The sequence below is a fragment of the Mus musculus genome, chromosome 9 (genome assembly GCF_000001635.26).
Source record: "Mus musculus strain C57BL/6J chromosome 9, GRCm38.p6 C57BL/6J".
NCBI lineage: Eukaryota > Metazoa > Chordata > Mammalia > Rodentia > Muridae > Mus > Mus musculus.
Genome location: NC_000075.6, coordinates 105438157 through 105463631, shown reverse-complemented (window position 1 = coordinate 105463631; position 25475 = coordinate 105438157). Strand labels below are relative to the sequence as shown.

Here is a 25475-nt window from a genome sequence, read left to right as displayed (position 1 = left end):
TCTTAAAACAGCGATTGTACTTACCCTTACAGCATGTATATTTACCACTGCCCTGGTGTCTTAAGGTAGTTTCTGACAAAGTAAGTTACTAGTTCTGTAATAACTGAGTACAGAGAGCCAGCTCAGTCTCAGCTCCTAGTAGACCACAGTGTTCTTGTTCAGGTTGAAGGGTCAAGGGTGGTCATCTTCTAACATCATCTGAGGGAGTTACTCTCTGCAGCCAAGTGAGTGGTGGGATCTATGCTGGACCCCTCTCATAATCCCCAACCCTAGATTATGGCAACTAACTCTCTTGGGTCTTAGTTAATGTATCAGATGTACGTGAGATTCCATTTAGGTATTACCACTGTATGAAAGACCCTAGCAACTTGCTCTCTTTGGAAAATAAAAGAGTTCCTATCCTCAACATACCCAACAGAGTGTGGGTTTAACACAGCCAATATGAAGCTTTACACGGAGTGTGATGATGTATTTTAAACGGAGCTGGGATCTGTTGCAGGTATCTTAGTGGTCTTTTATTTGATACCACATTCGCTACTTTTTCACTGCTGTAATCCAATACCTGACATAAAAAGGAACTGGAGGGAGAAAGTATTGAGTTTACAGAGGTTGTGGTTGGCAGGGGGCAGGGGGCAGGGGGCAGGGGGCAGGGGGCAGGGGGCAGGAGCTTGTGGCCACTTGCATTTAAGTCTGCAGGTAGGGAGTTGAGAGCTGGCAGCAAGTGGGTTAGAGTAGGTCAAGGTCAGCTATAGTGATCAACTTCCTCCAGTGAAGTGCCACCTTCTAAAGATTCTACAGCTGTCAAAACAGCACTACCATTTGGGGACCAAGGATTCACACATATAATAAAAAACAAACAAAACACACAGGAATTCATAAGAATGTGTTTTTGTTTTAATATCAGATGGGGGCTGCTCGAAAACAGTCTGCAGCCGCTGACTGTGATTTGCCTCATGCTCTAGCAGAGGCATGGCTTTGCCAGCTGCAGGTTGATTCTGCAGTTGTATGGCCTGCCTTTGGTATTCTAGGACCTTTTCAGAGGGTATAAATGCTGGAGCGCCATAGGTGGGGCTTGCTGGTTGTTGAGCATTCAGGGAGGTTGGTTGCAGTTTGTTAGGGTCGTGCTCAAAGAAGAAGCAAGAAGAAATCAATTAGAGTCAGGGATTCCCCTTCCCTCTCTCTCCCTTTTATCCTTGTTTCTCTCCTATCTAGTGTTAAGGGGGTCAAACTGGGGGCAGGGACTAAAGAGTGGGAAAAAGAAGAACCCACAAGAGTAGCAAATGCTAGCTGCACCTCTGGGACATTTTACTGTCAAAGTACAGCAGATGGGAAATTTTAAAAAGCTTCAAAAATTATGAAAAGCTTCATTTTTAAATTAATGTTTTTATGCAGATTTGATCCCTTTCCTCAAATATGTCTAAAATGGCAACAAATTATTTTACAAACAAATTAGAAACCATTCTTCAAACTATTTTCCCTTCTACCCAGCCCTTCAAATCCTTGACTTTTCTGTATTGTCATATGAATGATACTTCTTGAAGTGATGTTGCAAAGGTAAAGACGGGTTGCTCCTGTTTGATCAGTTACTGGAGACTGCACTTGTATCTCAGTATTTTCTACCCATACAGAAGTTTTGTATAACACTCGCAAATTCTTCACTATGGTTGGTGTAGTTAGAGGAATACCTAATAACTCTGTATAGTTTATATTTTGCTTATGTTTCCCCCTTGTCTCGGTAGTGACTGATGTAGTTCTGAGATGCTCTTACGTAACTTCGCATTCTCATTTGATGATGGGTAGAATTGGCAGTCTACCCATGGAAAATACTTCACGACTCTATTCCTTTTCATTTCTGCTTTTGTCCCTCATCCTTTCAACTTTAGACCCAAACATTAGTGTGCATGTTACAAACACGAGGCTAGCCTAGGCGCCGTATGAAACACAGCAGCTAGTGAGTCATAGCCTAAACAGTGTGGTGAGATGGAGGAGATGTCTGAGCCATAGCTCTCAGTTGTGTGCATGGAAGATTATGTGATTGCAGAACAGCACCCCAGGGCCTCTCAGAGGCTTCCCTTTCTTATAGTTCAGGTTGCTGGGAAAAGTGAGTTTCGGAATAGTTCAGCTACATTGTTCTTTCCAAACTAGTGCAGTTAGTGTGGGCTTAAGTCCTCGCAGCAAAGGTTGCAAACAGATTAAGATTTTGGTTCTCTTGGTCACCAAATACCAAATGTAAAATTATCTTAAAAATGAGGCTCACTTATCTTAACTTTTAGTGTACTCTTTGGACACAATAATTGGCTTTTATTTCCATCTATATAATCTTTTAAAATATGTAATTGGGAATATTTAATTTTCATAATTGTTTGATTACTATAATTTAGGGAAAAATTTTTATGGGTTAGGAATATAAGGATAAATAAATCAAGATATGAATTGGGAAAAAATTTTAAGCAACAATTTTAGAATAATATTTTAGTCTAAAAGGACCATACATATTTGAATTTATTTGTAAGTGTTTTTGTTAATATTAAATTCTACTTTTTGTCTAAATAGGAATATCGTTCAGAAAAATCTCTAGAAGAATTGAGTAAACTTGTGCCACCAGAATGCCATTGGTATGTTCCTTTTATTTGAAAGAGAGTTTTACAACTTAAAAAACAGAAATTGAATGTGACCAGTTACAATAAGCATATATATGTCTGTCTATATGTACACACACACACACACACACACACACACACACACACACACACACACGAGAGAGAGAGAGAGAGGGACTGTTGAATATGACGAGAAAAAGTCTGTCTCTGGTCAGGATGGCAGACATCCTACTGGTGATGTTTTGAGATGGCTTTATTCAGCAGGCTTTTTCCTCTTTTTATTCGTGTGTGTGCATGTTCATGTGGTGCGTGAGTCCAGGCTTGCATAGACCATGACACACCTGGGAAGGTCAGAGAAACGTTTCAGACATTGGCGTTCTCTTCTCACAAGTTCTGAGGCAGTCTCTTCTCTTCTACCATATATTTTGGTCCTTCTGGGAACGCCTGAGGAGTCTCTGTATTCCTACCTGGTATCTTCCTGTAGGAGGGCAGGGATGTAGCTGACGGCCCTACTGAGTCCGAGTCCAGTTTGTCCTGCCTGTGATTTAAGTGCTTCACCCTAGGTACTTACTAGTGTTCAAGAGTGCGTGTATGCCGAGCACTCTTCTAAGCAGATGATGAGGCATCATAATGAATACATCTCAAGACAGCCTTAGTGCTCATCATTGATCAGCCATTTCTACCGACCTCACCCTCCCCCAACACATAATAAGAGCACATAGCTAATCAAGTGATTACGGTTTAGGATTTATTTTTGATTGTTTATTTTTATTTATTTATTTTTTAAAGACAGGTCTTACTACATGGCATTGGTTGGACTGAAACGTGCTGTGTAGACCAGACCGTCTTCAAACTCAGAGATCTGCCTACCTCTGCCTCCCCAATGTTGGGATTAAAGGAATATATCATGATGCTTAGCGTTTTTATTTTGTTTTTAAAGATTAACTTTAAAAATATTAATCTTTAAAGTTTTCTAAAAATCGTGTGTGTGTGGTATTTACATGATGTATACGTGAGTGCAGGTGTCTGAGCAGGAAGGAAGTGTTAGATTCTCTGGTGGTGAAGTTCTAGGCAGGTGTAAGTTGTCTGATGTGTGTGCTTGGGAGCCATGGTGGCAGATCCTCAGTAAGAGCAGCATGTGCTTCCTCACCACTGAGCTGTCTGTCTGTCTAGCCACAGACACAGAGTCACTGCAGTTAAATGGACTCTTAGAGAGAAACAGTATGGGTTTCTTACCGTGATGGTTTCTGTTTCATGCTACAGTGTGCGTGAAGGAAAACTGGAGCATACACTTGCCCGAGACTTGGTTCCAGGTGACACAGTTTGTCTCTCTGTGGGGGACAGAGTTCCTGCGGACTTACGCTTATTTGAGGTAAGTTTAGGGTATATGGATATTGATTAATGGCAGTTCTAACGATTAACACATAGTTCGTGTGAAATGTTTAGTATTCTGCCTGAAATAGTGACAAGCGTAAATGTGTTTCCCTCCGTGAAAGATAGCTGTTCCTGCTGTAAAGTCTTTAGGGTGTCCACCAGGTCAGTCAGCACACTGAGTTAGGTGCTGTACCAACAGAAAGAGAGGATAGAATTTTGTTGATTTGTGAATCCATTAGGCACGAACAAAGACAAACTCCATAATCAGAGGAATCAAGAGTATAGGAGCTGAGAGCAGAGACATGACTTCTGATGCAGCTGGAAACATAGAACGCCGCACACAACACCAACGATGCCGGAGAACAGAGTGGAGCAGGAAGGGGAGGGTGTTAACCTCTGGGAGCATGCCAGTAGACGAGCCTCTTGCCTCACGCTGCGGTCGTGAGACTGTCTGACTCAGCTCTGGCGTAATGCACTACCCAGCATCGCCTGAGAATACCATTGCAGTCTTAGAAAAGAAAAAGTCAAAAATGGAAGTATGGTTTCTGCTGAGAGTGTATTTTGTTTTCTCAGTAAGAGGCCGAGCTGCCCAGCAGTGCATGCTTCCTCTATGCTTCCTCTGCGATGCATAGAGCTCATCTGGGATGGGATGGCTTGAGATTCTGTTCATGAGACCAGTTCCTGCCCAGAGTGCTGCTCCACCCACCTCAGTACACAGTCATCAAAAATCCATTGTTTAGATTTTTTTGAGGCAGGTTCTTCCAAATGAGTTCTTTAAATATAGATCAGGCTGGCTCGTAAAGTATAGATCAAGCTGCCCCTTCTTTTGTCAGCCATCATAGGCTTTGAGCCACCCTACTTGGCCTAAGCATTATTAGAGATATAATTCCCATATAAGATGTGCTCAGTTGATAGTGTAACATTTACTGGTGGTCAGGCTATTCAGAGGTGTTCAACCATCGCCTCCGTCACCACTTTCCAAAGACTTTCCTTCTCTTTCAGCACTCACTGTGTTCTTGTTCTTGACACTAAAGTATGCTTGCTTATTCTCGACATTTCATTAATTGAAATAGAATCATAGAACACACAGACTTTCCCCTGTCTGTCTCACTTAACATTTTCTCAGGCACATTCTCTAGTGCTTTATTACTTTCTATTGCCACATAATTTTTTGTTTTATGAACATGTACATAGTAAGTGCAGTCCACTTATATTTGAAAGGTCGCTTGTAGGGAAGGGCTGGGCTTCTGCCGTTTTATGACTCATGTCCCGGCAGTCCTGCTCTGTGGGAATGTGTGTACAGACCTCTCCACTCATGACTTTTTTTGTCTGAGAAATTTTCCTGTGACTCCAAATGTAGGTATATAAAATATGTCTGCAAATTAAGCATTAACAGATAATAAATCAAAAAACCCTTAAACCAGTTCTTTATTATGCATATAATTTTCCATTTACTAAAGGGAAAACAAGTTTACCAGTGAGATGGAGTGCTTTTTAATTCTTACATAAAGAATTAGATTTTGGGCTAGAGCGATAGCTTAGGGTTAAGAGCAGTTGCCTCTTGCACAGAGCTGGGTTTGATTCTGAGCACTTACATGATGACTCACAGCTCTGAATAACTCCAGTGTCTGGGGTTCTGCTGTTCTCTGTGATCTCTGTCACCCCCCTCTAGTCCAACAGTGGCTGTCTACCAATGGAAGGTCCAAGAATGCATCTGTAGTTGCTCAGTTCATGAGGCTGCACATCTCTGCCTGGTCTTCAGTATACACTGGAATCCCAAAGAAGTAGGCCGTAATGCCAGTGAAGGAATGAACTTGTTAGTGAGACCCAGAGCGAGAGCTAGAAGGGCATCGAGAGAGAACAAGCTTCCTCCTTTCATGTCCTTTATATAGACTGCCAGCAGGAGGTCTGACCCAGAGTAAGTGTGGACCTTCCCACCTCAAAACATCTGGCTTAAAGGTGCATCTTACTAACTACATCAGAGATCTGGATTAGAAGTTGGTCTTCTCACTTCAAATGATTTAGTCAAGATAAAAATTCCTCATAGGTGTGTCCAGCAACCTGTGTATTAAAACCTGTGTATTAATCCCAGATGTTGTCAAGTTGGCAACCAAGAGTAACCATCACACCCCTGTTAAATTTTAAGGGGTCATGCCTCGAAGTTTTGATTCCAGAGGGAAGAGTGCTCCTACCAAGAGTCATGATAAATATTCCATTGAACTGGAAGCTCAGACTTCCCCCTGGTGGGAATAGGAAGCTGAATTTTTTTCCCTAGTGAGGCACTAAGGCTGATAGTTAATAGAAGTATGGCAGGTGAGAGCAATGAGTGTATGCATGTAGCACTCAGCTTGTTTTGATTTTTATACTCTTACACAGGTCTGCATCCTCTGCCTAAGGAATGGAACCACTTGTAGTGGGTAGTTCTTCCCATCTCAGTTAATGTAATCAAGATCATACCCTACAGCAGTGGTTCACGACCTTCCTCATGTTGTGATCTTTTAATATAGTTTCTGTTGTTTACCTCAATCATAAAATTATTTCATTGCTGTTATGAATCATAATGTAAATATCTGATAATGCAGGGTATCTGATATGTGTGTGACCCTCCCTCCCCAAAGGAGTTATGACCCACAGGTTGAGAACTGCTGCCCTATAGACATTCTTAGAAGTCCATCTCCTGAGAGATTCTAGATTCTGTCAAGTTGAGGACACTAGTCATCACAGTGAGCTTTTAGTTCAGTGAGAAACCTTACCTCAAAAATGGGCTGAAGAGTACATCTGTCCCCTAACAAGGAAATGTGTCTAGTGGATTTTTGAGAAGCAACCTATAGTCCTCTGGCAGAGTAGCAAGTACTCTTAGCTTCTGAGCCAGCTCTCTAAACCTCTTTTTTTTTTTTTATTTTGATAAGAAATACTTGTTAATTTTTTGTGACCCCATTATAAATGATAGTATTTGATTTTCTTGCTATTAAGATTTTTGTCATCTACCTGGCCAGAACATTTTTTGGAAAGATTTATTTATTTATTTATTTATTTATTTATTTATTTATTTTTTATATATATGTAAGTACACTGTACCTGTCTTTAGACACCCCAGAAGAGGGCATCAGATCCCATTACAGATGGTTGTGAGCCACTCTGTGGTTGCTGGGATTTGAACTCAGGACCTCTGGAAGAGTAGTCAGTGTTCTTAACGGATGAGCCATCTCACCAGCCCCAGAACATTTTTTTTTTCTTCTTCTTCTTAATAGTGTGTCTCATTGGGGATTGATTGAACTTCCTGATTATTTAGATTTGGGTTTTTCATCAAGTTTGGGAAATTGTAGACCATTATATATGCAGATAGTCTCTCTACCTCTCTGCATTTCTTCTTCTGGAATGCCTGAAATGTGTTGTTTTGCTTGATAGTGTCTCACACCTAGATCCAGTGTCTCACACAGATCTAGTGTCTCACACCTAGGTCCACTGTCTCACACAGATCCAGTGTCTCACACAGATCCAGTGTCTCACACAGATCCAGTGTCTCACACAGATCCAGTGTCTCACACAGATCCAGTGTCTCACACTGATCCAGTGTCTCACACAGATCCAGTGTCTCACACTGATCCAGTGTCTCACACAGATCCAGTGTCTCACACAGATCCAGTGTCTCACACAGATCCAGTGTCTCACACTGATCCAGTGTCTCACACAGATCCAGTGTCTCACACAGATCCAGTGTCTCACACAGATCCAGTGTCTCACACTGATCCAGTGTCTCACACTGATCCAGTGTCTCACACTGATCCAGTGTCTCACACTGATCCAGTGTCTCACACTGATCCAGTGTCTCACACTGATCCAGTGTCTCACACTGATCCAGTGTCTCACACTGATCCAGTGTCTCACACAGATCCAGTGTCTCACACAGATCCAGTGTCTCACACAGATCCAGTGTCTCACACAGATCCAGTGTCTCACACAGATCCAGTGTCTCACACTGATCCAGTGTCTCACACTGATCCAGTGTCTCACACTGATCCAGTGTCTCACACTGATCCAGTGTCTCACACAGATCCAGTGTCTCACACAGATCCAGTGTCTCACATACACAGATCCTTTAACTCTGTTCCTTTTCTCGCTATCTTTTTTATTCTGCTCTTTAGACTAGTGGTTTCTTAATTTTTATCACAACACTTTCCATTATTATGGATTTTTTTTTTTTTGTGCATACCTGGACACCAGGTACATGCCTGCTGCCCATGGAGGTCAAAAGAGGGCATCTGGTCTTCTGGTTCTGGAGTTACAGATAGATATGAGCCTTCAAATGGATGCTAGGAATTGAGATTGAGCCTGGGTTCTTTGGAAGAATAGCCAGTGCTCTTACCCTCTGAACCATCTCTCCAGCCTCTAGACTGGTGATTTTAAATTGTTTCATCTTCTAGGTTGTTTGTTGATGGCTTTTTTTTTTTTTGACATTTTAATGTTGACCACCCTCTAAGTATCTTTTTATTCAGTGTTTATTTTTAGTGTCTGGTTGATATAATAAATATTGATTGATTGAAATGTGTCATGTCTTATATAATCCAGGCCCTCATGCAATCTAGGTAGGTAGGTGCTCTACCATTCAGCTATAGATCCAGCCTCAGCCTCTAGGTTTCTAGTTACTCTATGCAATTTCTATTGATATTTTCTATAAATTAATGTATTTTGTTTCTGTTCTTTGAGCATAGTTACCTTTTTCTAGTCTCAGTTTGATGTCTAATCTTCCTCACAGAATGTTTTTGACAGTTTCTTTCTGGTAAAATTGGCCATACTTCAAATTCTTAAAAAAAATTAGATTTATTATTTTATTTTATGGGCATTGGTGTAACGCTTGCATGCCTGGTGCTTGAAGAGGCTGAACGAGATCGTTAGATTCCTTGGAGTTAGAGTTACAGAAACCTGTGAACTGCCATGCCGAGGACCAAGCCTGGGCCTTTGGAAGAGCAGCAAGCGCTCCTAACTGCTCAGTGGTCTCTCCCGCCCCAAGGCGGAACTTCTTAACTATGTTTTTGTGGGGTGGAATAAGATTCTCTCTGGGTGACGGCAGATAGTAGGCATATTTTTAAAAAAAAAATATACTTATCAAAATTGCAGGAACCCTTTTCTTCATTAAGCACTCGAGTCAAAAAGTCAGCAATTTGTAGCAATTATTAAAGGATAAAATCAACTTTAAATAACTTTAAAATATTTTTATGTGCTTATATATGTGTGGGTGTACATGTTTGTGTCTTTGGAGGCACGAGATCTACCTTGGATGTCATTCCTCAGGTGCTGTCTACCTTGTTGTTTTGAGACAAGGCATCTCATTGGATCCTGAGGCATCATACTCATCTCTGGTTGCTGGCCAGTGAGCCCTAGGCTCCGTGCCACTTTGTATGTGCTTCCTAGGGCTCAAGTTGACATTCTCCCAGGGTGCGGGTGGAGGAGGAGGTTTTGCCATTGCCATGGGGCTGAGGCTCTGGTCTTTGACATAACTGCCCTGTCAGCAGCACAGCAATCCAGTATTGCACTCAGTGAGGGCTTTCTCTGCTCCTACACTGGGGGAACAATCTTCTGTGGGTTCTGCTTTCAGTAACAGAGCTAGGTTACATAAATAACATTTTCCTCACCTAAAATGGTCATTTGTGTGCTTTAGAAAGGTGAGCACCTTGAGACATTAAAAAAAAAAAGTTTTGTTAGGAGAATTTGGGTTCATAGCTGTAGTTTCAGCTGTTCTAAAATTTTGAATTTTAGTTTAACCTGTTCTTATGGTAGCTTTCTTTGTTTCATGTGTCAGATTTTGTCGACTTCATTTAACATATATGGTTATCTTTTGTTTTAAAATAATGACTATAAAACAAGATGTAGTTAATGGCTGGAATGTGGATATTGGAAGAAGTGGCCGTCATGAACCCTTGAAATGTGAAGTGTACTGTAAATGTAAACTGTGGAACACTTGTTTTTCAAGGCTGTGGATCTTTCTGTGGATGAGTCTAGCTTGACAGGAGAGACAGCTCCGTGCTCTAAAGTGACAGCCCCTCAGCCAGCTGCTAATGGAGATCTTGCGTCAAGAAGTAACATCGCCTTCATGGGGACACTGGTCAGATGTGGCAAAGCAAAGGTGACCATTTGAAAAAAGCGGTTTCTTCACTAAATAAATTTTTCTTTAAAAATATTTTAAAAGATATCTGCGTGTGTATGTATATGTATGTATGTGTATGGACACATGGGCACCATGGGCTGTGCGTGGATGTCAGAGGACAACTTTGTGGAGTCTCTTGTCTCTACCTCTGTGTGGCTGAAAGGGTTCAAATTCAAGGCATCAGCCTTGGCAGCAAGAGCCTGTATTTGCTGACCAACTTTATTTCTTCTTTCGTTATTTTTATTTTTTAATATAGTATTGGTTATGGTGTTCTGATCACATATTTTTCACCCAGTAGTGTATTTCAATTATTTTGTTTCCTGGTTTCTAATATTTTACCAACATACAAGTCACCATTCATTTATAGGAGCGGGAGTGGAGTGGGAGTGGAGTGGGGGTCTGCAAGATGCAGCGTTAAGTGTTTATGGAGTGTAAGACACTTACATTTTAAAATATGAGCCTCACATCCAGGTCAGTTTGTTTCTAGGGTCTGTATTTTAAAGGAGTAAATATTAATGAGAGTAACATAAACATGTCAATCTGCAAGGAAGGAAAGGCAAGGCCTTTGTTTTGTTCTCCACCTCTTCCCCACCCCCTTCCCTTTTTTCTTTCTTTAGGTAGCAGTGATTCCATCTGAATAGAAATTAATCTCCCAGTTTTCCCCTTTAGGGTATTGTCATTGGAACAGGAGAAAATTCTGAATTTGGAGAGGTCTTTAAGATGATGCAGGCAGAAGAAGTGAGTATTTACTATGTCAGTGGTTTTTGTGAAATCTCTAATTTTCTATCTTAAGTAGTAGGAAGCGTATTTATAGATTCATGGATATACTGTTGAGAACTGTAGCTTCTTCAGGATATTGCTCTTTATGTTTGCTTACAAACACAACTTAAATCCTATAATTGAAAGGGTCTTAGATTACATTGTGATTATTCTAAAAGCTGTATGTTAAAAAAAAAAAAAGATGTATAGCTAGTTTTCAGATAGGTGTTATTCCTTCTAGAAGATGGCTCTGTATTCCTTTGGGTGGGTATTTTATGTAATGTGCAGTATGTACTGAATACATACATAAATGCGCACACTCTGTCAGTGCGCACAACTAGGATTGTTGTTGATGTTCTTTTATCTCAGATTAATACTTCTACCCAAGTTTTTAACACAACTGTGTGTGTGTGTGTGTGTGTGCGCGCGCGCGCGCACGTGCGTGGGTGCAGCGCTCGCGTGCAAAAGTTGCATCCTGTAAAGGCTCTGTCCTTCCAAAATCATCTGGATTTCTTAGCTAACCTCCAAGACTCCAGGTTATGATGTAATGTGGAATAAGAAGCTTGTCAGTGAACGATCGCTGAGAAGGGCAGGTCAGGAAAGCACAGAATGCAACATAAACCTGTGTTACTAGCATGTTTGGAAAATGGCCGGAAGAGCTGATCATAATGAAGTCATGGAAAGGTGCCGGAGACAGTTTTAACTCAGTGGGATGCATAGTTCTCAATTTCTTCAGGGAAGGTGCAGTGTTAGCTGCTAGGAGAGTTGTATGCTTAACTCAGGAGTGTGCACTTGAAGTACTTTGCAAAGTTCCCAGCACACTGGAAGATGTGTTCAATTAACTTACTGTAACAATCTTCTTCAATTTGTCAAGGCACCAAAAACTCCTCTGCAGAAGAGCATGGACCTCTTAGGCAAGCAGCTGTCCTTTTACTCCTTTGGTATAATAGGTAAGAGAAGAGTGAGTATGTGTACCTTTCTCACTTGGGCTCTCTTTGGGTGTGTTTATGGATTTATTTATCTTGCACACGTGTGTGCACACGTTTGGGGGCCAGAGGACAGCTTGTGGAAGTCAGTTCTCCATCCGCATTTGGCTTTGTTGGACACTGTGACAAGCTCCCGTTCCCAATGAGCCATTTCATTGGCTTTGGGGCTTTCTGTTTTGAATGTGGAGGGTAGAAGAATAATTTTGCTTCCATGTTTCCTTTTTGCCTAGTACTTATTTTTTAAAATCATAAAACCACTCTGGAAACAGATAAAACCAGAATTGTGTAATTCCTATGTATAGTCATTGAGCATTTCCCTAAACATTTTAGTATTTGTCTTTCTAGCTATGCTAGTGTTCATGGCTCTTCATTTCCCTTCCTCTTCTACCATCTTCCTCACCTTTCCTATTCCTCTCTTTCCTTGCTCTTTCCCTCTGTCCTCTTCCCTCCCTCCCTGGCTTCCTTCCTCCCTTTCTTGCTTCCTTGCTTCCTCCTGTGTTTCCTTCCTTCTGCCTGCCTTCTTTCTTACTGTTTCAGCTATTCTATCATGGTACGTTGATAATGACCTAAAGCAGATTTAAAAACAGTGTAGTATTCTGTTTTCTAATCAGGCATCTTTTCAGTTTTTTACCTAGATTTTTTGATTGTTTTTAATTCATAGACATATTCTTCCAATGCAGATCATTAATAGTACATTGTAACCATTGTTCATCTCATTCATATACATTTTTAGAAGTAAAATTATTGAGGTAGCATTTGCCTGAGTAATTTTAAGTTTTGATCATCCTAGGGATCTCCTGTGCTCACATTTATAAAGATGTTTACTTTAAGAATATCACTGTAGATTCATATTTCTTGTTTAAAATTTTGCTTTGCTTTTGTTTTGGTACTGGTGATTGATCAAATCCAGGGTCTTACACTTGCTGGTCAAATGCTTGCCGTAGAATACATTTCCACTTAATGTTCAGTTTTCTTTTCTTTTTTTTAAGCTATGGAGACATGTAGACCATGGTGGCTTCAAACTTATTTTATAGCCAAAGATGTCCTTGAACTCTAGGTCTTCCTATACCAAAGGTTAGGATTGCAGAGCTATGACACTATGCCTTGCTTTAACTCTTTCCTTTAAAGATTATCTGCTTCACAGCAAGATACATATGTCTGGAACTATGAGCCTAGCCAAGAACCCAAGGCTAAGGAGGTCATGGGCTTAGAGGAGAACCTACTGTTATTGTGCTAAATGGACACATTATCAGGGGACCTTCTGAATACTTACTGGCTGTAGATGAGTGCAGCTCTCACTTCAAATGAGAAGCTGTTTTTTTGTGGTACACAGTGTTTAATAGAGAGACCCAACTGGTCAAGGTGCAGAGGAAGTGATTGGACTAAAGGAGACATTTATGGCATACTGCCACTAAGGTTTAGGGACTGTTGTAGAAGAGAGGGCAGAAAGTTGATGAGAGTCTGAAATAGCATCTTCAGAAGGTGGCAGGGTCATTCTAGTCATTAATTCAGAGCAGTAGTAGTTGCCTGAACTAGACTTACGCAAGATTAAGATTGAGCTAGTCATCATTCTGGTGTAAACAGGGCAAGGGGCTCACAAAGCTTCACCCCTAACTGACGAGCTATTGGCAGTCTTGGTGATTGCTGGGTAGAGTCAGTTCTATCAAGGCTCTGGTCCCTGTAGGTTGTCCGTGCTCCAGTGGATGGCCTACACTCATGTACATAGGAACAACGCTAACTGGGCTCAGTGGGTTATAAAAGAAATGAAGGCTTGAAGTTGAGGGGGAAATGTGTATGATGGAAAATGTCTCCATATGTGTGAAATTCTTAAAAAACAAAATAACCAGAATGAAATGGTAATTGTTTAAGGAGAAAGCTGTATTCTTTAAACATTGTGTAGTATATAGATGTTGTCAAAAAATTTCATGGAACTGTGTAAAAGCGCCTTTAAATGTGAACAAAATGGTCTTAAAATTATATAGCTTAAGTTAGAGTTGTAACTTTCTTACACAAAGTTAGTTACCCCAGTACTATTAATTTTAATCCATTATTTATGCTTTGAAATTACAATCTTTATCATAATAATATATATATTATTTTATAATTCTAATGTAGAATTTTCCCTAATTCTCCCACAGTTTTTATTATAATTCTTAGTGTTTTCAAGTCAGTAATGCATTTTTATAGCAACCATTCCCTTGTATATTTTCGGTGAAACAATCCCTAAAATATCTGTTGTCTTGGTACTCACTTACCAACCACCTTGGGAGTTAGGAAGATGCTCTTGCTTTTAGCTGATGTGCCTTTTATTTGGTTTATTCGGTTGTTGCTATTTATAGGTGCTTTTTTAGTGAATTTGGTAAGTTGAAGAGGATTTTAGTCTCTTTGAAGTCGTCCTAAATATACTTTCATATGAAGTACACACTTTATGTGTGGTGTCTGCATACTGGTTTATATAAAGTTTAATTCCAGTGTTAAGTTTGCAAAGTTAATAGTAAATATATGTTGATAGTATATGTATGTGTGTATATATATGTATATGTATACACACACACACACACACACACACACACACACACACACACACACGCACGTATATATGTTTTATAGATCTGCCCCCAGGTTCATCCTGTGAGAACGCTGTCAGTGCTGTGCACTGTCAGCTCTGTTTTGAGAGATGAGTGGGAGCCCAGAACCATTCAGGACAGCTTATAGTCACTTTAATCCTCTTGCTTACTGATGTCTATAAAGCCTTCATTGAGATCTGATACACTTTTCCTAATATGTCAAGAGACTTTATGTACCCCCCGAGCTTTTAATCTGTCTTTTGTAGGTGGTTATATAGAAAAGGGAAAAATGAGTATTTGATTTTGTTCTAGGTATCATCATGTTGGTTGGCTGGTTACTAGGAAAAGACATTCTGGAAATGTTCACTATTAGTGTAAGGTAAGTTCTAACATTTGTAGATTCACGCTCAATTCATTATGGAGATCAGTTTTTATGTGGAGCTCATAAGAGTATAATGTTTCTGCTTAAATAGTTCAAAAGCCATATCCTGTTTCTGTGTATATCAGAGTATCCTTATAGTTATTATATTTGCCTCCCAAAGACATATATTGAAGTAATGTCACGGGAAAATGTCAACGTATTTATTTGTCACTGGAGAAGAAGCAGACTAGATGACTCATTATTGTATTTCATTTGTAAGAAGGCAAGCTTTGTATGCTCAAAAGTTCATAGTATGAACTAGGAAACCACACTGTATTAATTTAATAATCAGTCTCCAAAGAAAGAGAAAATCTCTAAACATCAAGTATCTTTTGTCATCCACGTAAGAGAGACGTAGAAAAGCATCTGAGAACAGAGAATTTGTAGAGTGAACGGTCGGCCCTCACTGCTGAAACAAAAAATTGACTATGAAGTTTGAGAAAACAGAAAAACCGAAAGAAAAAAACCTCAGAAAGATAATGAAGCAAAAGTAACAAGAATAATTTCAGGAAATATCATGTTGAGGATATTTGTGAACAGGAGAAAAAGGAGAAAAAAGGAGATGATGTGTGGGCATGTAAGGAAGGACAGAACTCACCTCGGCAATGCAAGGAAAAGAGACTGAGCAGCATCTCTGCAGGAGACCAGGATGGGAAGTTCAAATATTAAGACAAAACAAACAAAAAAGAAAATCAGTGTTTATGATTGTAAGAAATATATAGGAAGAAAAGAGATGCCTTCTCTTGAAGGTATTTGTGACACAGTGAAGGAGCTAGATCATGAGCCGAAACTCTTTGTTTTAAAAAGTGTGTTTTGGTGTGTGTGTGTGTGTGGGGGGGCACCGAATATGACCTGTGGAATAAAGTTGGGGAATGTGTTTGGGTTACTGTTAGCATATGGTAAGGCCAACTTTAATTCTCCAGTATTCCCCCACTCCTTTTTATGCCAACATTACAAAAAAAAAAAAAAGTAGAATAAAAATTGTGGGTCCAATGGAGCCACAGCATAATATGGTATATTGATTTATGAATTCATTTATTATTATTAATTGAATCATGAAGGAATCTTTAGTGATTTAATTTTTCTTATTTTTTGAAATTCCTTCTACTATTTTAAGAATTAATCTAACAATTATTTCTGTATGTACCAAAAATTACTGATTAAAAAGTAGATTGTTTCAGTTACCTGGAAGTGGAAAGCTGGTGGAGTAATCAACTATTAGTATCTTACTGATTGAGTTTTGACCAATATATCCCAGTACCATATGGGAAAGTATAAAAGAAATCTTAGAGATGATCATTGGTTGTAGGGTGTTTTGTTTTGTTTTTACATTTAATTCCTGAGGCATTCATTGAACAGAGGTGAGAATTCTTGAGTTCTGCACCATAATGGCAAAGAGGAAAATTGACAGATGACTAAACAATTGCTAGACAAAAGAGAATACAGGAAACCAGATAGAAATTCTTTGGGCTTTAAAATGGGTGAAGTTAACCGTGTAATTGAAGCATCAGGGCTATAAACTCCTAAATTGCTGAGTGAGCGCTGTGCTTCTGAGGAGAACATGCAAAAGGCCCTTTCTCCAGGTATCTTTGTAGCAAGGACTTTATCACACAATGTCGCCAACAAGAATCCTTTTTCTAGAACAATATATGATGGTGTTCTTTCATTTTTAGTAATGCTCGTTTTGTTCACTTACACTGTTTGTAAGTGGAGAAACGTCTGGGTATAAAGGTGACTCAAAGAAATGTTATGCAGAAATGGAAAAATTACCACTGTAGTTGATGTTTCAAAATTCTAAGAACAGAAATATTTCACAGTAATGTGAAATATTACTGTCCTTTTTCACTAAATTTTCTTAAGTCTTGCTTGCTGATAAAACAACTGCAGAAGTAGCTGATTGGCTATAGTGACTCATGCTTGCTACCCAGCTGAGACAGGAGGATCATGAATTTGTGACTAGCCCAGGGTAATGAGATTCTAACACACAAAATAAAAAGCAACTCAAAAACCCAAGCAAACAAACAAACCCCCAAGACTATCAAAGTAGAGCCAGGATTGTAAGACTCTGTTAGGAGTATTTTGAAATCTTTGTATGCTTTCGTTAACTGCAGTTCCACTGCACCAGAGCACGTTACCCACGTCAGGTATATAGACTGTCAAAACAAGGAATAGTTTTGAGAAACATTAAAACAATTCTAATGAAGTTGTTTGTAATCTGTTCTTCTGTATGTTATTTGTCAGAGGAATTGAGAGTGAGAGATTGTAACGGCTTGTTAGATGTGGATTATAAATCACGGTGTGCATTTTTCTTGTATATTAAGGGCTAGTGGCAGCATGAAAACAAAAGATTTCATTTCCACATTGCTCAAATGAGACAGAAGACAGTGCATGTATTTAACCCTTCAGGATGCTCAGTCTGCCACATCATTTTAAATGTTGCTTGTTTTTAGCATTTATAATTAGTCTCTAAACAAACAATGAGAAAAGTAAATTATGGTTACAGAAGTAGAGCAGAATATTAATGTTAGGAAGTAGGAATAGGAATTACTGTGTTACAACTTTAGTAAACTTACATTTTAATACTGTGTATTTATTGCTTACAGCTTGGCTGTAGCTGCAATTCCTGAAGGCCTGCCTATTGTGGTCACGGTGACTCTAGCCCTTGGTGTTATGAGAATGGTGAAGAAAAGGGCTATTGTAAAGAAATTGCCTATTGTGGAAACACTGGGTAAGTGTGGAGAGCAGAGGCAGAGAGCCACTGAAACAGAGAGCCACTGAGGCAGAGAGCCACTGAGGCAGAGAGCCAGTGTACTTTACTGTGTCTCTGTTTTTCCATTATTGACATCATAGTGATATGGGGCCCAAGCAATCAAAATAGGCAATTAAAAATTCATTTCTCAGGAGCTGTCTTTCTACATCAATGGAGTATATTAATGCTTAGATCATGTTTTGGTTTGCATACTCTGAATGAAGTCTTGGAGCAAAATTAATTTTTTTGATCGTTGATAATTACGGAGCTCAGAGTTTCCTGCTTAGGTTGACTGTTTTATATTGATATAATGATTTTATTCTTAAATACCACAAAACTTTTTTAAAAGCAATTTAGCTATTCAAAAATGCTTTAAATTCAATTTCTCATTTGTAAAACCTTGAAAGGGCCCAACTGAAGAAATTATGTGGGTGTACATGTCAGGATCTTCCAAACTTCCTAGAAAATGGAGTCTGAAAGTTATTGGCCAAAGCTAATGTGAAGTAGCTTTGTAGGAACTAAGAAAAAGTTAACTTGTACATTTTGTTGCTGACTTAGAAATTTTATGAAGAAGCAAACATAATGTAAGAAATTATGATTACCAATGACTTGTCAGTTCAGAGAGCTGGAGCACTGTTTCCAGGAGTTTTACTGATTTTCTAAGTTAGCCTGTTTTCCTCTGAGTCTGTGGTGACGCCCAGTGATTTATTTTTAGGCTGCTGTAATGTGATTTGTTCAGATAAAACTGGAACCCTGACGAAGAACGAGATGACTGTTACTCACATCCTCACTTCCGATGGCCTGCATGCTGAGGTGTGGAGCTTCCCTCCTAAGATCGCCTTCCCTTGTTCAGAAACTGAGTGTTTAAAAGTCCAGTGTTTACCTCCAAACTCTCTTTTCTTTCCATGTGGTTTCATTACTAAGTTCACATTGTGTGTATAATTTAGAAGCTTAGCTCCCTTGGTCACAGCCCTTCATTTACTCATCACCGAGTCGGACAGGTTTTAACCTACTAAACTACCTGCCTGGATAGCTTTTTTATAGCTAGCTTCTCTGATCCATGACCTGGCCTTCTGATGCATCCTTCTGTGTAGTCTTTCTGTATTTACTTTGTCTCCTGTGGGAACATGGACATGGGAGTGGGGGAAAGTGGAGACAGAGCCCATGACGATGCCTGGGATTCAGACTCCAGAGACCAGCAGCAGAGTGCAGATCTAACTCTATTGTTTATTACACAAGCTTATATTTAGCTTTTTAGCCAATTAGGGTATGTTTATGTATTCAAGGGCAAATTGGGGTGCACCAGGTGTTGTTTAGCAGAATCTGACTGGCCTGTCCAGGAGCCTGTAGAGAAGGGGCTGAACCCCCATGGAAATTTCTGTGAAGACAGGGGAAGCAGCCACAGCCCTGGCCTTGGGTCCTTTGTGATGTCTCAGTGGTATGCCGGGATCCACTTCAGATCCACTGTACAGGCATCGCAGGTGCCCGTGGTAGCTTCCTCTCCATCCCATGTCTTCCTCCACGAGGCTTATTCCCAAACCCCACAGTTCCCACACCCTCCGTACTCTGAGAACCTTTCATAGAAGTGCAGCGAGCAGTCACCCCTGCGTTAAGATAATTCAGTTGTTCTCTGTTGAACTGAGAATAATGAACTGTGGCTCTTAAGGCTCTGGGCAGCCTCTTCCTTCCTTCTCCAGCCTTAGCTCTCCCCCACCCCCACCCGCCTCCCGTTTATGGTACATGAAACATACTAGCTTCATAGTCCCCTCCCTGTGACCTGTGTTGCTGGCCTACTGTGTATAATAGCTGAATGCCTGCCTCCCTACCTCTTCAGGAAAACCTTACTGAGAACTGGCCCTATGATACATGTTTATACACGTTTGGTTTTATTTTTTGCTTTCCAGTCTTTATCCCAGCTAAACGTTTCTTCCCTCTTTCCTATTAGACGATGAGTTGTTAAGAGCAGGAGCTGTGTTGCTCATCCCAGGGCTCCCACGTCATAGTGAACACCTGACAAATGACTATATAAGCTTATTATTAACAATCTCTGTGGTGTACTTTTTTCAGAAAATGAAAGAAAGCTAGTTCTAGGTCCAATCTTTGCAGACTCTGATTAGAATATTCTTAATATTAGTTATTAAGGGCACTGAGTTTAAAAATTTGTAGATAATTCATCAAAGAAAACAAACATTAAAAAACTGACAGCATTTTATACTGGGGTCTGTTTAGGTCTGTTTTACAAAGTCCTTAAAGTGAGATTATTTTATTTGGGTTGTTAGGTTTGACCAAGGGTACCTAATGCTATTCTGCAATCTTCTTTCAGAAAGGTAGTTGGAGCTACTTATGCTTGTATGCATGGTGGACAGGATATGAGTTTCTCTGATTCAGAGTTCCCACCATTTTATGTTAAACATTAATGACTTCTTATTTTTTTCCTTCTTCTAAACTTTTATTATTTTAATTGTTACAGTTGTTTGGCAACATTCTAGCCACTTGGGATTTTTAGCTTGTTTCATGTGTGAATTTGTTTTTTAGGATGGCCATGTACTGTGCTGTTAGAGCAGTCTGTCAGTTCCAGGCCGAGCCTTTCACTGTCCTTAAGGCTGTTTGCCAGGAAACAGAGTTCCAGCCATTATGTGTACTCGGGTCTGTGGGAGCCTAGACATGGTGGTCACAGTGGGCTTCAGGGTTTTCTTCAAGCTGTAGTATACTGTTATATGAAGTTAAGCTCACTTATATAGAGATTTTTTCATGGTTTTCTTGTCTTTTTATAATGTATTTTTTGAACAGACGAAAATACCATTTTAGGTTAATCAGTATCCTAAATACAATTTCTGGCCCTCTAATAAAAATGACCCATTTTAGATATGCTTTATTGTTACGCATTTGTATTACCAACAGCATGACTGGAAAATGACATGAATATAGCGCTTAAAGCTCTGACTGCCATCAGGTCTCATCGCTACTAATCCCACTTCATGTTCCTCAGGTCACTGGAGTTGGCTATAATCAGTTTGGTGAAGTGATCGTTGATGGTGATGTTGTTCATGGATTTTATAACCCAGCTGTTAGCAGAATTGTTGAGGTAAAATTATATTGTCTAAAAAGTTAACTTGTGTCATAATGACTTAAGCCAGAGTGTTGGGTTCTTATAGTTTTTATGCATTTCTTTTAGGCAGGCTGTGTGTGCAATGATGCTGTAATTAGGAACAACACTCTGATGGGAAAGCCAACTGAAGGAGCCTTAATCGCTCTTGCTATGAAGGTATGTGTTTAGTATCTTTGACTCGTGGGATATTATCCTGCCAGCAGAATCTAAGGCCTTTCAGATTCATCATTACTGTGTTGTAGGGTATTCAGTAAGACTCATTTTTCTGTTATTTTAAACTGTCATTGGGGATCAGTTACATTTACAGACTAGAACTGTTTCAGTGTAACTTACTCTTCACTGCAAGGCATGTTGCTGTTAAAATCTCATAAATAAGTAAAAGATAATGTTCTGAAATACAGTTGAATCTTTACATTAGTAAAAAAAGAGTCTCTAGAAACTTCTTGTACAAACCTTAGTGCACTTATAGGAAATAAGCTTTTTCCTTCCAATCTTTTCCTTTTACCTACTTCTTAAAGTCAGTGTTATTAAATCTATATCTGGGAGAGAGGAAGTACTGTTCCTGTAATCTGTTCAGAATAAGCCCACATCCTAAGTTTATATTTACTTCAGTGAGAAACCTGCTATTTACGTACCAGAAATCTCCAACTTTTATAAATAGTTTGATAAAGCACTGAGATTTGAATGACGCAGGATTCTTCTGTATGTGATTACTGGAAGTGAGAGCCAGCCTGCAGCTGCAGGTCACTGGAAGTGAGAGCCAGCCTGCAGCTGCAGGTCACTGGAAGTGAGAGCCAGCCTGCAGCTGCAGGTCACTGGAAGTGAGAGCCAGCCTGCAGCTGCAGGTCACTGGAAGTGAGAGCCAGCCTGCAGCTGCAGGTCACTGGAAGTGAGAGCCAGCCTGCAGCTGCAGGTCACTGGAAGTGAGAGCCAGCCTGCAGCTGCAGGTCACTGGAAGTGAGAGCCAGCCTGCAGCTGCAGGTCACTGGAAGTGAGAGCCAGCCTGCAGCTGCAGGTCACTGGAAGTGAGAGCCAGCCTGCAGCTGCAGGTCACTGGAAGTGAGAGCCAGCCTGCAGCTGCAGGTCACTGGAAGTGAGAGCCAGCCTGCAGCCGCAGGTCACTGGAAGTGAGAGCCAGCCTGCAGCTGCAGGTCACTGGAGCACTGAATCCAGAAGAAGCTGAGCACTGGTTTACTTAGCCACTCACTTGTTCCTTTTCACGTATATAATAGAGATTGAACCCAGGGCCGTCCCTATGCCAGTCAAGCAGTGACTCTGAGATAAACCACTGCCCACTAGTTTTAGACTATAAATGTTTTCTCTATAGAAAGCTACATTTCTCTATCATCTGGCCTTATAACTAGAAAACATGTACAGCTTTTATAAGAATAATAAAAATATGGATCAGGTATCAGATATTTCTTGTGTTTGTGTTTAACAAGCTACTAGCTTCCTAGAGGCATTAATACCACTATCCTTGGAACAAAGGAAAGGCAGAGCAAGTTTCTGAAGCCTGGAGCTTGACTTTAAAGGACAGAAAGGGCTCAGTGAGCGTAGGGAGGGGCTAGACTGAGAGAAGGAGGGAGTAGCTAGGTGTGGACTGAGTGGTCAAGACTGATCATCTGGCTACTATGGAAGGAATGAATGGTGTTTGGGTAAAGAGGGAATTGTTAAACTGTATTCGATGGATATATGAGTGCCAAGAGAACCCTGAACATATTTCTGAGGAAAATAGATGCTAAATAACATGGACTTTTTAATAGTCCTAAAATATATTTGACTGTTTAGAATACGAGGCAAAGGGATGATCAAAAGATTGGAGTAAGAATAACTATATGGCATTAGTAGTTATTATTTATAGTGTGGTTGGTGGACCTAGGGAGACACACAACAAATACTCGTGTATGGGTGCTCACACATACACAGAGACAGACATGCACACATGCACATGTGCATGCAAATGCAATCTACTCATCTGAGACCGGGAACCTATGACAGACCAAACTACAGATACTACCAAAGTCCAGCTTGGTGAACCAATGAGCTTTAGTGGGTTTGCTTATAGAAATATGGGAGAGCCGGGTGTGGTGGCGCATGCCTTTAATCCCAGCACTTGGGAGGCAGAGGCAGGCAGATTTCTGAGTTCAAGGCCAGCCTGATCTACAGAGTGAGTTCCAGGACAGCCAGGACTAGACAGAGAAACCCTGTCTCGAGGGGAAAAAAAAAAAAAAACAGAAAAAAAAGAAATATGGGAGAGAAATTACTTACAGGAGCAGAAGTGACCCTAAGACAGCTGCATCACCAAGGCCACCTCAGATGCATGACATAGCACAAAAGCTGGGACACCTGGAACACTATGCATATCCTGGAGCCAGTTAAACGGGCTGGAGAGTGACCTTTCCAAGTGACTCTGCTCTCTACCTCTCCTGGCAGCTCAGGTTTTCTACTTCTTCTAGGCAACTGCCTGGTCTCAGTCATCTTTGTAGCTTGACTTGTCTGAGAGTGGTTCTGAACAGTCTTTATTGCTTAGTCTGAGTGGAGGGCCTTAGTGAGTCTGGTCAGCTTCAGGGACCTGCTGAAGCTATTTTGATTTGTTTACCTTCCTGAAGGATGAGATGTTTCAGACTGATAGAAAGTGTCATATAACAGTGGACTAAATACTTAGCATGACGATGAAAGCAATGGACAAGAAAGACTCCAGTTGCTAATAAGTGAAGGGTTAAATAGGAGACTTTTCTTGATTAGGAAAGTTCATCTTCAGTATTGGTCAGGCACTTTTATTTATTTGTATGTTGTTTTCTTCCAGAATTTGAGCTGGTAGAGAGATTAATAAAGCCTTTATGAAAGTTTAAATATATAGTCTAGTGTTCTATCTGTGTAGTGAGGCTTTCATGTTCAAATTGAATGTGCTCTTTGAGGGTGTACTGGCTGGTTTTGTGTCAACTTGACACAAGCTGCAGTTATCACAGAGAAAGGAGCTTCAGTTGAGAAAATGACTACATGAGATCCATCTGTAAGGCATTTTCTCAATTAGTGATCAAGGGGGAAAGGCCCCTTGTGAGTGATGCCATCCCTGGGCTAGTATTCTTGGGTTCTATAAGAGAGCAGGCTGAGTAAGCCAGGGGAAGCAAGCCAGTAAGTAACATGGCCTCTGCATCAGCTCCTGCTTTCTGACCTGCTTGAATTCCAGTCCTGACATCCTTTGGTGATGAACAGCAGTATGGAAGTATAAGCTGAATAAACCCTTTCCTCCCCAATTTGCTTATTGGTCATGATGTTTTGTGCAGGTTTAGAAACCCTGACTAAGACAGAGGGAAATGCTATCTTTATAGATAGAACATTGTTATTTTCTCACTAACTAGGAAAAGGATCCAGTTATCTTACCATGTTGTAAGTTGTGATTTACCTTCTTGTTAAAGGGAAAAATAAACACAGATTCTTTAGACTTACTTTTATTTTCTATTTTGCTCTTACAGATGGGTCTTGATGGACTGCAACAAGACTACATCAGGAAAGCTGAATACCCTTTTAGTTCTGAGCAGAAGTGGATGGCTGTTAAGTGTGTGCACCGAACACAGCAGGTATTCAAAACATTTATACATAATTCTAGCACTGGGAAGGCTGAAGCAGGGTTGCTACAAATTTGAAGTCACCGACAGTGCATTCCAGGCTAGCCTCAGCTATAGGGTTGTGCATTCCAGGCTAGCCTCAGCTATAGGGTTGTGCATTCCAGGCTAGCCTCAGCTATAGGGTGTGCATTCCAGGCTAGGCTCAGCTATAGGGTGTGCATTCCAGGCTAGCCTCAGCTATAGGGTTGTGCATTCCAGGCTAGCCTCAGCTATAGGGTGTGCATTCCAGGCTAGCCTCAGCTATAGGGTTGAGCTCTATCTCATACCTATCTCAAAATAATAAAGAATACATCTAATGTCTACTTAGGTGACAACTTTATTTTTTAATCTACTGTTGTTTTTTTTCTTTTAAAAAAAAAACCCAAAAAACCCAGGCATTTGATTTTACCAGTGAAGATTTAGGAGCCAGATGCTGAGGTGAAAACAGAGGCAGAGAAAGCACCCAGCTGACTTTATTCTACTGATGTCCCTGAAGGAAAAAAACCCTCTTTTTCCTTTCCCACACTGTCTTAAATATCCTTCAACTGAAAGACCCTCTCCCCCTGCATTTACTTATCTCTTGGATGAAAGTTGTGTGCTACAGTTGAGCCACACCACAAGGGATTTCCAGTAAAAAGCACAATCTTGTAGGTTACAGTGTGATCAGATATCCCGTGACAACCTACCATTAGATTAATGGATTACTCTATCTAATAGAACCTGTTGCCTTAAAGCAGTGCTTCACAACCAGTGGGTCGTGACCCATCGTGGGGCTCACATATCAGATATTCAGTATAACATATTTACTTTACAATTCATAACAGCAAAATTACAGTTATGATGTATCCATGAAAATTATTTTATGGTTGGGTTCACCACACATGATGGTCACAGCATTAGGAAGGTTGAGAACTACTAGTTTAGAGCATGACAGTCACAGTGGACTGACGTCTTTATTATGACACTCTATTGCATTTGTATACTAAGTGTTTAGTTTTGCTTGTGACCTAACAGTGTTAGTGGGTTATAGCACAGTCTTAGGTATGGAGAGCTTTTGATGTCAGGTTCTCTTGGTACTAGTTTCTTCTCACTGAGAGTTCATTATAGGTTGCTGTTGATTTTATGTTTTTGGACTGCTTTTCACTGAAGGAATGTCT

The 25475-nt window shown here is 40.2% G+C and overlaps 1 protein-coding gene across 8 annotated transcripts in view; it reads left to right on the top strand.

The window, feature by feature from the left end:
• Positions 1-25475, top strand: part of Atp2c1 (ATPase, Ca++-sequestering) — a 109896-nt gene that overhangs the window by 57626 nt on the left and 26795 nt on the right. For all 8 annotated transcript variants that reach the window (NM_001253831.1, XM_006511712.4, NM_001359823.1 and 5 more), the window contains 11 exons: positions 2554-2615; positions 3864-3972; positions 9946-10098; positions 10789-10857; positions 11753-11828; positions 14744-14810; positions 17456-17580; positions 18317-18414; positions 20591-20686; positions 20777-20866; positions 24187-24291. In NM_001253831.1, coding sequence (NP_001240760.1) covers positions 2554-2615; positions 3864-3972; positions 9946-10098; positions 10789-10857; positions 11753-11828; positions 14744-14810; positions 17456-17580; positions 18317-18414; positions 20591-20686; positions 20777-20866; positions 24187-24291 — 1050 coding nt within the window. The remainder of the gene's footprint in view (positions 1-2553; positions 2616-3863; positions 3973-9945; positions 10099-10788; positions 10858-11752; positions 11829-14743; positions 14811-17455; positions 17581-18316; positions 18415-20590; positions 20687-20776; positions 20867-24186; positions 24292-25475) is intronic.